We start from the raw sequence: 12487 nt of genomic DNA, 5'->3' as shown, positions 1-12487 counted from the left end.
TTGTTGTGAGGCAATGTGGTGTATCTCTGATTTATACACAAAACAAATCTTGAGAAAATGGGTCTTCTATTTGAAATTAATGTTATTATTATATTCATCTGTAATTTGTGTGTCTCTTACATCCAACAATTTCTCTTCTTTCTTCCACTAGCAAGGCACTAGGAGAGGAAACTATTGCTGCCTTTACTTTTTTACCTGTAACGTTTAGTCACTGACCAGTAAGATCTGGAGGGGCCAGCTTTTCCCCTGATGGCCCTGTGTGGTACCCGTCTTGCTCTAACTTTTCTGTCGTTGTGTCATGCACAGACAATTCTGTTTCAAGTGGAAAGAGCCAAAGCGAATAGTTAGTGAGTGAAATATTATTTCTGGAGTTAGTGTGAACACATTACATTTAAAAGAACAACAAAACTCTCACATAAATCTTTAGAGAAAGAAGCTTTAAAGATTTGAAAATCTGTATTTTTCAAAGATTTCTATTTGCTTTATTTCTTCCCCAAGCAGCAGAAATGTGCTCTTGTAGAACCTTTATTAGGTGTTGCTGGACCAAACTCTTTTATTTAAAAGTACTTTATTGATTATAGAGAGCTTTTGAAATAAAATGTAGATTGTATGTGTTCCTCTCAAAGGGTGTGCATGTCTGTGTGGGATGTGTATATGCATGTACATATTGAGGGAGGGAGACAGGAAGATCAGGAACTTTTGGGAACAGGGCATAAATCAAAGGTTTCCAGTGGCCGCTTAAGGAACATCGTGTCAGAATAAGCTGCAGTTTAGCAGCTCAGGATGAAGTTCTGCTGTTTTTTCTGCTCTGACTTTTAATGCAGCATTTGCTGGCTGAGAGCATTCGAGGAGATAAAACTAAAAGTACTAAAACTAATTCTCTAAAACAAAGAGGGTTTTGTTTTTTCTCTAACTATATTGCCATGAGTGAGGCCTTTTTGACCTGTTTGCTACTAAGAATTCTGAGGTTGAAAGTTCAGTTTCTCGTAATGAATTTATGAAATAGTGCATTTTATTATTTTTTTCTTCCTTGCAATTTTATTTTGTAGAATTAGTTTCAATACACTATTTTTTTCTTTTCTAGGTGCCACTGCAGAGGAAATAAACCAGCACTGGGAATGGCTGGAACAAAACTTGCTCCATACTTTGTCTGTGTTTGACAATAAAGAAGATATTGTTAGTTTTGTCAAAGGGAAGGTGAAGGTAAGGAAACTGTCTCACTTTCACCGTTCCCTGCCCAATTACATATCATCTATTAGAAGGTATGTCATGAAGTTGTTGCCATTCATAATTGGTTTTGACCATCTAAACATTATTAGTTTTCTATGTGGCTCTTGCAACTGATGTGGCCAGTGTCTGTGAATCTGTACTCGCGTTTTTTTGGACACAGCTCAAAACCGAAGTATCTAATTTAATCTTTATCCCACTTGTCCCTTTCCAGCTTCACTGTTCTCTCCCCTGTGATATGCAGCCGAGCTGTCTTCAGCATCTGTTTTCAGTTCCTCCATCTCTCCAAAACGTTATGTTAAATACTTTCCCTTCCCGTATCTCAGCTTTTCCTCCTTGCTGTGTTTCTCCTCCTATCCCACGTGTTTTTCCTCACTTTAACCCATCAGTTTCTCCTGCCTGTTTACACACATCTGTCCCTCTTGATGGGGCTCAATGGTGACATCAGGTGATAGCCACGGGGCCTGAATCTGCACACTCGTGTGTGTGCCACCTCAGTCCCTGCAGCACAGGGACAGGAGAAAAGGCCCTTGCACAACAGCACCTGCATCGTCAGGATCTTGCACAGAAACTGCCACTGGCTTTGGAGAATGCTGAGGTCGTGACCAGGCACATGAAGCTGCTGGCTGGCCACAGGGTTGGAGAAATGAGCATTCATTTGGACGGCTAAAGAATTTTAAAGGAAAGGAATTTTGTGACCGTAGACCAGATTTAAAATAATAACGACATGTGGGTAAAACTTATCCTGGTGTTCTGAGCTCTGCTTTTAGTGAAATACGTGCTCCAAGAGCAGCATGGTGATGGCTGATGGGGTTATGGATTCACTGGTGACTGCTGTGCCTCAGGTCCCACTGTTAGTGTTTCCTCGCTAAGAGTTTTAGTGGGGTGCTCTTCCCCCCATAGCCCCTTTTCTGGTTTGGAACTTTGTAGGAAGATAATGCTTTTGGTGAATTTCAACCCTGCTGCTGTGATCTCAGTGGGCTCAGAATCTGGGGAAGAAGGGTACAGAGGCAAAACATCACTGTACAAATCCTAGTTTTTATCCTGTTTTCTTTAAAAAAAAGGCATTTTGTCTTAGACACACTGAAAGGACCAAGTACAATTAATCTCTCTTCATAACACTGTGGCAGCCTGTTACCTAACATAGCACGTATTTAAAATTCTTGAGGTTTCATTAGTTAATATTAAGTCCAGGTTTTGGACCCTTGTACCTGCTGTAGTCTTTTGGTGTATTAGGACTGCTTGGTAATCGCAACTCCTTTGTTGTAATACCACTATTAAAAATCTGAAATCTTAATTATATTTATGTAGGTGTTCTTGAAACGGTATTTTTTAAGGTTCCAAGCATCTCTCAAGTTAATGACACATATGACTGCATTGCTTCTTCATATGTATATAGTACTGGTCGGTGTACACAACTGTTACTCTACTTCTGCTGTGTATATGCCAAATAAGAGCAATTGTAAGCCATAGTAGAAGTATAAATATATGGTTCTGCTAGACTCATTGAAAAAAATGTTATATCTAAAAACGGCCCCAGAAGTCTTGCTTTGGAAGCATTAAAAATGTATGAGAGATGCAAGCACCAGAAATTTCTCCATATGTGAAAATTGCAACTTGAATTTCTTTGTGAGAAGGGTTTCCATTATAAAATTTGAATGGGTAGCTTGTAGCAACTTGCCTGATGGTGAATGCTATAGCTTTATCCTAATACATTGTCTTGCTGTGGACTCAGGCACTGATTGCAGAGGAAACAAGCAGCAAGCTCGCTGAGCAGGAGGAAGACCCTGAGAAGTTCCGAGAAGCCCTGGTGAAATTTGAATCCAGATTTAGTTTTCCTGAAGCAGAGAAGTTGATCACCTATTATTCCTGTTGCTGTTGGAAAGGAAAAGTTCCTCGGCAAGGCTGGCTTTATTTGAGCATCAATCATCTCTGTTTTTATTCCTTCTTCCTGGGCAAAGAATGTAAGTGTAAATGCGTAAGACACCTAATGTTGGGGAGAGATATAAATATAACTACATTTAAAAGCAAGAATAGCCAGAATTGTTATGAAAAGCCTACTTCACCTCTGAAGTTTAGTTTCTGAATTTTTTGTTGTTCAGCTGAAAGATCCTGTTTAAGTTTTTACTTCAGTCTTTATATTTTGGATCCAGTAATAAAAATGACACTGTAAGAGCACACATAGTTGCTATCTGAATCTTTCTTTTTTATTTTTAATGCCATGGCAAAGTAGCAACAGACCTCCTACAGGTTCTGAAATAGAGACTTTCAGTGCTGAAAAGGGTGAGTAAGGTTAGGACCCTCCTGCATGTGGGGAAGCAGAATCATCGCATTGCTGCAGGCCAGCAGGGGAAGGGGCTGGTGGTGCCAGGGATGCCCGAGTCCAGCTGCCTGCCTGAAGATAGCCCAGGAAACATAAAAGGGCTGTGCCATGGAGAACCAGGTGAAAATTCAGAGCTTTTAAGGAAAAACAACAGCAATTTAGGGATTTGTGTTTCTGAAGTGCAGGAGGGTCACAGTAAATGTGTATTGGGGTTTTTAGACTTTCAGATGGTTCAGCAAGTTGTAAGAATTTGGTCATGGTGTTCTGCTACAGAGGAAGGGTTGTGTGATTATGAAAAGCCTGTCAGAATAGGTATTAGAAGGTAAAAATGAAAGTAATGGACATAAGATAGTAAAAATGAATGTAGCCATATAAACTCTATAGCATTTGTCTGTTTAGTAAGATTGTGCACGAACTGCTAACGTTTTAAATCCTGTTTATCCTGCTGGAACTTCAGCAAGGACAGCAATAGAAACCTATACAGCTATAAATATAGCAACAATTTTCAGTTATAACAATTAGGAAAACTTTGCCATATTCCATCTGGATTTGATATTGTGATGTAGCTGTAGATGAAATGTGTTAATGTAAAGATAAGAAAGATAGTATATGGTAATTTCCAGGACTTAAAACATACAAAGACATGCTTAGAGTTGGAAGTCCTTTCTTCCCTTATATTATTTCAGGCCAATTATTTTGTCATATCAGCAAAAGGTGGAAGAGTTAGATTTAAAATGTGGGCAAGTTTGTTATTCATTATAAAAACAAAAGTCAATTTTTGCTGGGAAGACTAGAATGGAGTCTCTTGATACATACTAAATATCTGAATTCTTGTTTAATCTTGTTGTTTTCTGTTTAAAATAAGTATTATATATATATAAGTATATTTCTGTTTAAAATTAGTATTATATATATATATTTCTGTTTAAAATAAGTATTAAATAATATCCTTTGGCAGTCATTTCTTCCTGCTATGATGGTGAGTATTCTGTCATTAAATCTGAGATAGCCAGTCTGCCAAAGCACACAGAGCAAAAATGGTACTTATTAATGATAGATAATAGAGGAAGCAGGAGGGAGAGAGAAAAACCCTTTATATTGTTCCAAAATTTTTTTTATGCAATACCACAGATAATAAAGTGATACTGGAAGTACAACATCACGCTGTATTGTTTAAGAAGAGATTTCTTCTCATATCTCTAATAATATTCATTATGAAAATATAGAAAAAAACTACAAACAATTACATGTTTGCACTTTTTATTTTGACCATGGAAAATACACTCTTCGTTCACTGTTGTAGTCTGTTGCATTGCCTTTGTGTTCCCATGCATTTGCATGGAAATGTGAAATAAAAACCTGAATTTTCTTTTGGCTAAACAAACTTCCCTAACTCAGTGGGAAGCATTATATATGCTGAAATGATTCCCACTTCCTTGATTCTGTTAAAGCAGAATAATTCTGTTTCTAGGCTAGTATTTTGTCATGTTTTTGAAATCTTTGTGTTGCATGGTGTAATCCAGATTCATTATAGTTCTGGTTGTTACTATTTGAGAAGCTGACAGTGATTACATGTAGAACAAGTGATTAACTGTCTTTTTTTCAGGTAGAAATCACAAATCTGGTCAAATCTGGTCTTGAAAATATTGCCAAGAAATTACAATTATTGTGTTATTCGGGACAGCACAGGGAAAAAACAATATATGAGTTGCAATAAAAATGGTTCTCAATTGTGTTTTTACCTCTGTAAAAATTCCTCCAAACTGTAGACTGAAATCTCTTTACAAAGTGTTAAATCATCTGCTTCTGGCAAGTCTGTTCCCTTCTTGTTTTATTTGGTGTTGAAAGGACCTGGAATGCAATATCAGAGCCTGTTTTCAGCTTCTCATAAAATTAACTTATGGCTTATGTGACTATGAACTCTATGAAACGTTTCTTCCAGGACAAGTACCCTTTTATCTAAGCCTCAAAGTATTTGCAGGATTTCAGAGGCTAAGATGGTCAGATATCTTGAAAGGGTGTGCCAAGGTTTCTTCACATTTTTTAATTAAACTTGTGTTTTTTCTAAAACTTTGAAGACTTAGTACCCTTTATCAGTAGTTTGGGCCCCTTACAGTCTGCTGTGCTGTGTCTACAACCAACACTGTAGAGCCTGTGTGATTCTGACCTGCCTGAACAACAGTGCTATTGCTGCAGCGTTATTTAATCTTTCTTCCCTTGGCTGTGCCTATACAGATGATTTTATGACCATTCACAACAATCTGTGTGTGTTGACGCAGCTGTGCTTTGTTTAAGTAAGAAAAAATGTAATCTGCAAATAATCTCGACAGCTGTGGTTCATGTAGTACAGAAAAGTTGCTGAAGGTAGCTCCTTAGGTAATTAATGATCACGGATACGTGTCATATATATATTTATGACAATGTTTGTTACTACTGCCTTTTTATTGCTTTATTGGCATCAGGAGACCAGCTGGGGATGTTAGGAGGTGTAGTCTTGGTGTTATTGGCACTGAGAATCCTGGGAAGCTTCCAACAGTTGTTAAGAACAAATTTAATCTATTTTAAAGTCCTTTTCAGCCTAATTTCTACCCAGAGATTTGTATGATAGGCAAGTAACTAAGCCTTTTCCTATTATTTTTGTACTCTTAAACTGTTTCTTCTGGTAGTAAGGAAGCAGGCTGTAGAAATGACTTGTGAACGAGTTAGGAGCACAGTGTATGGCAGGTGTTCTGCAAAGGCACAACTCCCCAGTCCAGCATTTCTTATGAAAATAGTTAAAATTTTGAGGGAGAGATCTGAAAAAGACTTTTAGAGTGGGGGAGATTGAAGGTAGGGTCATAACAGGCATTTCAGCATGTGCTTGGTCTTGACAAAATGCCTCTCTCTCCTCTTTGGTTATATGCATTTCATTCTGAATTTGCTTATTTCCCAAATCTGAAAAATGTAAGCAGAGTTTTCAACCCACTTTTGCTTTTCTCTCTGATTGCAGTGAAACTTATCATTCCTTGGGTTGAGGTCCAGAAACTGGAAAGAACCTCTAATGTCTTCATGACAGACACAGTCCGTGTCACTACTGCAAATAAGGAGCGTGACTTCTCCACGTTCCTCAACATCGCCGAGGCTTTCAGGATCATGGAGCAACTGGCAGATGTGACGCTCCGAAGGCTACTGGATAACGAGATCTTTGAACTGGATCCAGGTCTACAGGATCCTACTCAGATAACCAAGAGGTAAAAAGCTAAGTTGTTATATGAGCAGAGGTTTGATAGTGGGCTTCGTGGTTTAGTGTGTTAGCTGGGTTGACTGGACGCAAAAGAGATTTTGTAATGTATTATGGTGTATCCAATAGGTGCATTTCAACTTGTGTGCAAGACACCTTTTTCCATTTTATATTCTTCCCCTAAACAGCACATAGTTTTTTGTTTGTTTTAAAAGTAGAATGCGAGATTGCAGCAAGGGGTATTTTCCATCTTCCCTGAAGAACAACGTTATTATGCTTACAATTTGGGCAGTGTGTAGGCTTTCCTAGTCTCATCAGTTCTCTAGAATTACTGCTTTTGATCATATCTGAAATATGGAATTCTCACTAGTTGGTTGCCATAGCCAATTTAGCGAGCAGTTATAGGACTTAAAAAACCCCCAGGCAATTGCAACAGATTAATGTGCTATTGTCAGCTCTACTCCATGCATCCCTGAAATGCACCTCTGCATTCCTCTCCCACTACAGAATGCATTGGGCTCTCTGGAAAAGATTGATAGCTATTTTTCTACCAGTAGTGCAATGCACAACTCTGTGTTTTATTTGTTGCTGTAAGAAAGGGGAAGGGAAACTGCCCAGAGGAGTTTTTGGTGGGCAGGATGGAATAGCACAAACTGCGCTATTTGCCTGAGGCATCAAGGTTAAGGTGCTGATTTTAAATACTTCTTTTCTGAATGGGATGTGAGCGCTTATCTCCTCTTGAGTCATGCCCTTTCCTGCTCTTCCTTCCTCTCCCTCTGCCAGAGGTATGAAGGGAATCACCCAAGTATTGCTTCCCAGCTAAAATATAAGGAACGCATGGTATCATTTCCCAAAAAAGAGTCACATGTCCAGTAGCACTTTTTATTGTTTCTGAGGGGCAGTTTTATGGTGGTGCTGGGTATACATCTCAGCTGAACACTTCTACCAAATTTCCTAATGAAGTTTGAAAAAATGGACTTTCTCTACAATTTCATATGTACACTCAGTAAGGAAAATCACTGACACCAAGATTTCATCCATGATGTCATGAAGGAATTAACTTGAGGTAACACAGTGGTGAGCAACCATGAACATCTTTGCAACCTTTATTTTTAATAGCCTTGATTCCTTGGAATACAAGGGCTCCCGTTGTTTTTACACTATATGTGTAACTGGATCTTGTTAACATTGTAGGCTTTTGGCCCAAGAAGTGTAGGGTATGTACTTTAGCTGATGTAGGATATGGCTGTAATAAGTTGTATTTCAGCCCCTTTCCATGCTTTACCGTTCTTCTACCGTGCTTCTACTGCTTTTGGACTGAAAAGTCAGATGCATGAAGCAAAGAAAGGAAATACAGAGGAGATGTAACAAAAACCTGGGGTGAGGTATTTTCAGCATCTACTGATTTTTAAGTCATTGTTGTCACTTCCCAAAAGAGTCTTTGAATCAAGGGTACTAACTGAGTGGAAGACTACAAACAAAGTAAAATTACAATTGCAAAGAAAAGTATAAGCTTAGTAATATGCTATAATAAGGGGCTCTCAGGAAATCAACTTGTAAGTACCTTGTGGCATTTTTGAAAAGTACTGTGTTGCCATCAAGTGACAGAAACCATCTCACAAATTTATTCAAACAGGTTTTCTCCTCTCATTCCTTCCAACCCAAGAAGAAAAAAAAAAAGTTGAGGGACAAAGGAGAAGGAAGGACAAAAATACATTTAATGGAGAGTTCCTGGGCAAGATTGTTCTCTAACCTCTTCTGTGACTTGGGATGGCAGAAAGGGAAACATGGAAGATTCTGAAATCCCATTTCCTCTGCATGAATTAGGTAGTGGTTGGATAAGTTGCTGCTTCTGGTGCCCTTTGTCACACTTTTGCAACTGCTTTAATATAGGGTGATTAAGCAAGACCTAGCTTTTGAATAGTGGATAAACTGGTTTTTGTGCTGACATGTTTTGGGGGGTTTTCCTTTTTTTAGTGTGTGAAGTTTTTGTTGCTGCTTTTTTTCTTGAAATCATTGTAGTACTACAAGAACGACTCCTCTCAACACTTTCCCCTTAATAACTGTCATTGTTAATTCTTGTGCATGATTTGGAAGCAAATAATAGTCTATGAAAATGAAAGCAATAATCCACACGTCATTAGAACTATTCCAGCTCTGTCAAATCAATGAAGTTGCTTGGCTTTCTTTCGTGAGAGGCTTGTCTCAATATCTTTATTTTAAAAAAATCCATTTTTAATGTCATCAGGGTCTGTACATTCTACATTCTGAAACCCAGAAACCTTTGTTGCCGTTCCTGAGGCTCCTGGGGTCATCTTACTGAGCAGTGGAGAGATGGGACTCAGAGAGGCTGTGCGATTAGGCCCACAGTCTGTGACACAAATTATATTATGGCCAGAGTCAAATAAGTTAGTATGCAATTTTCCTTGCTGTTTTATGAAATAAGACTCAGAACAACGGATTACGAAGGGATTAATGGCAATTAAGATAATTGCCATAAAAAGCAAAGTAAAGGTCAGGTGTCTGATAACTACAAATGCCGTGTCTTGCAGCCACAGTTATGTGCCATACAATTTTACTGGAACATATGGTAACTATTTTTTCTTTTTTAATAGGAAAGTTGCTAAAATCTCTGGTATAGATTTCTTGTACTTCTAATTTCCATCTCTTTCAGCATGCAAGAATATCCATTGCATTCCTCAAACGTAGTGAGGAAATTCTGCAGAGCAGAACCTGCAATTTAAAAGCTTTCCTGCTTGTGTCAGTAAGGTTTCAAAAGTATGATATATTTCTCCAGGCTCTAACCACATCAGTTTCTTTTCTTCTGTCTAACTCTGAATTACCAGTGAGAAAGGCAGAGAAGGTTGTTAACGCTGATCTAAGGTGAACAGAAACTGGTTGAAGTACCCTGAGTTGTAAATGTCACTTCAGTCTGCATTAATTCCTTCAGAGGAGTCTGAGAATGCTCTAAATCTTGAGCAACAAGGAGAATGTGACTAGAAAGAACATGTTTTTGTTGCATCTCCTGGCAAAAGGTGGGGTTTGGGTTATTTCTGTGTGTCAGTCATGATAGAGAATAATGTGTTTTTTAAGGATTTGCAGTAATGAGAGTATTAGGATCCATACTGGTACTCTACTGTTCTGTCATTTAACAGTCTGAGGTTTAACTTGAACCTTTGGCATTGCGTTTTGAGTCTGTCACTTCTTATTCTACCCAGTACTGTTGAAGAGAACAGATGTGCTTTCTTTCTTTGGAGCAATCGTTTGTGTATTTGGAGGTTGATGTGCATCTCCTTTCTCTTTTTTTTCTTCGAACTGCACTACCCTGTCAGTCCAGATTTTAGCCATTGTGGTCACTCTTCTCTGGACATTCGTCACTTATGCCATGAGGTGGCAGGTGTGGGATGGCAGGGTACAGGATTGCCCAAGAAACCCCACCAGTGCTGACCAGGGCAGGAGCAGTGTGACTCTCTGCAACAGCCCTGGGACTGCTGTGCTACACCCTGGTGGCTGTGCACTTCTGCAGCCCAGCCCAGTGCTCCTCTTCGTCCTGTGAGTGCGAGGCTGTTCGGTCTTGTTCATCTTGTGATCCCATGTAACCCCAAGGTCTGTTCTTTTTGCTGAATGGCTCCCTGTAGAGTTGATCTCCATCCCGCGTTTGTGCAGCTTATGATGTACAGCTGAAAATACTTGTAATACTTTTTTCCACAACATCCCTTAAATTTATGAGTATCAATCTGAATATGATCCTGTTCTTTCATTCATTAGCCTCTACCGGCCTCACATCGTGTGCAAGTTTAGTAACAACAAGCTCTTGATCCATCATGCAGATTGCTGATGAAGACGTTGAACAGAAGCTAGTCCAGGACAGATTCCCAAGGAATTCCTCTTAATACAATCTGGGGTTGCTTTTTGGGGTACTCTTTTTTTCAACTGGCTTGGTACAACAGTTTTTCACTTCTAGTTTTATTAGTTCCATGAGAGGATATATCAAGACTTTTATAAATTCTGGCTAAAACATTCATTGCGTCTCCTCCATCTACAAGTCTAGTGTTCCTGCTGTGTAAGGGAATGATATTTAGTTTACATGTGTCCTGACAAATCCATGTTGGCTCTTCTCAGATAACTTCTCCTGGCTTGCTTATAAGAAACAGTTCTTCCAATAAACAAGACGTATATCATTGGATGTGTTATTTCCAAAATATCTAACTTTCTGGAGTCTGAATAGTATGAAGAATATAGTAATTGGTCTCTAAAAGCAGGAGGTCAACCCGTTTAGATTTTAGATAGGCAGCAAGTGACTCAGCAGAGCTGAAATCTTGCCAAGTTGGCCTCTGCTGAATTTAAAGCACAGAAAAACATTTGACAGTGAGGACAGCATTTTAAGTGTCCTGATACTTTTAGGCATTTTGTTAGTCTTGTGTGTTATTTCCTTTAATTTAAAACTCTTGGAAGGTAACCTAGGGGTCATGCACAAGGAGTTATCACAGTTCAGGCTTGCCGTTCACTTTGAAGTGCTGGAGTTGGAGGCAGTCCAGGATCACATAACATGCAAGCTGGGAGCTGCACTTGGAAAGATCTGCTGAGTTTTCTGAAAAGCAGGGAACAAGGCAGTTGCATCTTCTCACCTTTTATTCTCCTGATGCTTGTGTAAATACTTGGTAAACATTATTTTCACAAAACGGTAGCTTTCCTTTTTTTTTCTTAGGTACTGCTCAGTATGCTGCATTTGCTTAAAAACCAAATCAACATGGAAATTGTTAAGTGAGAGTAGAAATTTTCAAACAGATGGGGTGCAAGTAGAAAGTTGCATTTACGTTTGGTGTGGGAGGTGTTGTGAAACTCAAAATGGAAGCTGTGGGACCTGGTAATGTGGGCCAGCCACTGCATCATGTTTAAACAATTGCCTGTTGCATTTTAGGAGCTAATTTTGTTTGTGGGTTTTTGGGATTTTTTTAACCAACTCTAATTTTGTTTGGCTGTGTTTACGAAGGGAAACCTTTAAGCTTTGCCTGCCTAACAGGAAATATATCGCAGCATGCAACTTTCCAATAAAACGTCTTGCTTGAGCCCACAGTGGTAGGTGCTGACAGCATGTCATTCCTGTGCTACCATTTTTCAATCCAGGATCCCTCCTTTGGAGGGCAGGCTGGCCCCTGTTTTAGCACTTGTTTCTGGGTGCTGACCCTCTGTAGGCCTGTGTCTGAGTTGTGGGGGGACAGGCAGTTCCAGGGATACTGAGGTTGGCAGCCTTACCCTGGTACAGGGTGAGTAGGGGGTGGATGCAGTCCTGGTGAATTTACTTTGATGTAGATGTGGGGAATGTCATTCTTCTTCAACTTAAAATCCTCTGGCTCGTTGTGTGAAAGGCATTGCACGTGGAGCCTGCATCCCCGAGAGATGCAGCGAAGTCTTGAAAACTCAGAAGGTTCAGATTTTGGAGCATTAGAAACAGTCATCTCTTAAATAGCAGACAACCTGTGCCTCAGCAGAAGTCTCACTCTTCTGTATAATGCCTCTTTTCATAGAGAAGTCTAGAAATCTTCACAGCCAAGTAGATGCAGGGAGGGTCTCACCTTCTCAGCACAATAGCAGGAGAGCACAGCTCTACCCAGACCTGACTGCAGATGCTATCAGCAGCATTCATCTGTGCGGTGCAGAAATGGAAAATATTTTAGTGGTGAGTTAACTAGGAGGCATATCCTGATCCAGCTTTG

The 12487-nt window shown here is 39.4% G+C and overlaps 1 protein-coding gene across 4 annotated transcripts in view; it reads left to right on the top strand.

Moving 5' to 3' along the window:
• Nucleotides 1–12487, top strand: part of TBC1D8 (TBC1 domain family member 8) — a 50853-nt gene that overhangs the window by 19048 nt on the left and 19318 nt on the right. For all 4 annotated transcript variants that reach the window (XM_064646273.1, XM_064646274.1, XM_064646275.1 and 1 more), the window contains exons 3-5: nucleotides 1085–1203; nucleotides 2963–3191; nucleotides 6540–6780. In XM_064646273.1, coding sequence (XP_064502343.1) covers nucleotides 1085–1203; nucleotides 2963–3191; nucleotides 6540–6780 — 589 coding nt within the window. The remainder of the gene's footprint in view (nucleotides 1–1084; nucleotides 1204–2962; nucleotides 3192–6539; nucleotides 6781–12487) is intronic.

The sequence above is a fragment of the Pseudopipra pipra genome, chromosome 2 (assembly GCF_036250125.1).
Source record: "Pseudopipra pipra isolate bDixPip1 chromosome 2, bDixPip1.hap1, whole genome shotgun sequence".
Classification (NCBI taxonomy): domain Eukaryota; kingdom Metazoa; phylum Chordata; class Aves; order Passeriformes; family Pipridae; genus Pseudopipra; species Pseudopipra pipra.
The sequence above is the reverse complement of the archived record's forward strand: the minus strand, read 5'-3'. Positions and strand labels throughout refer to the sequence as shown.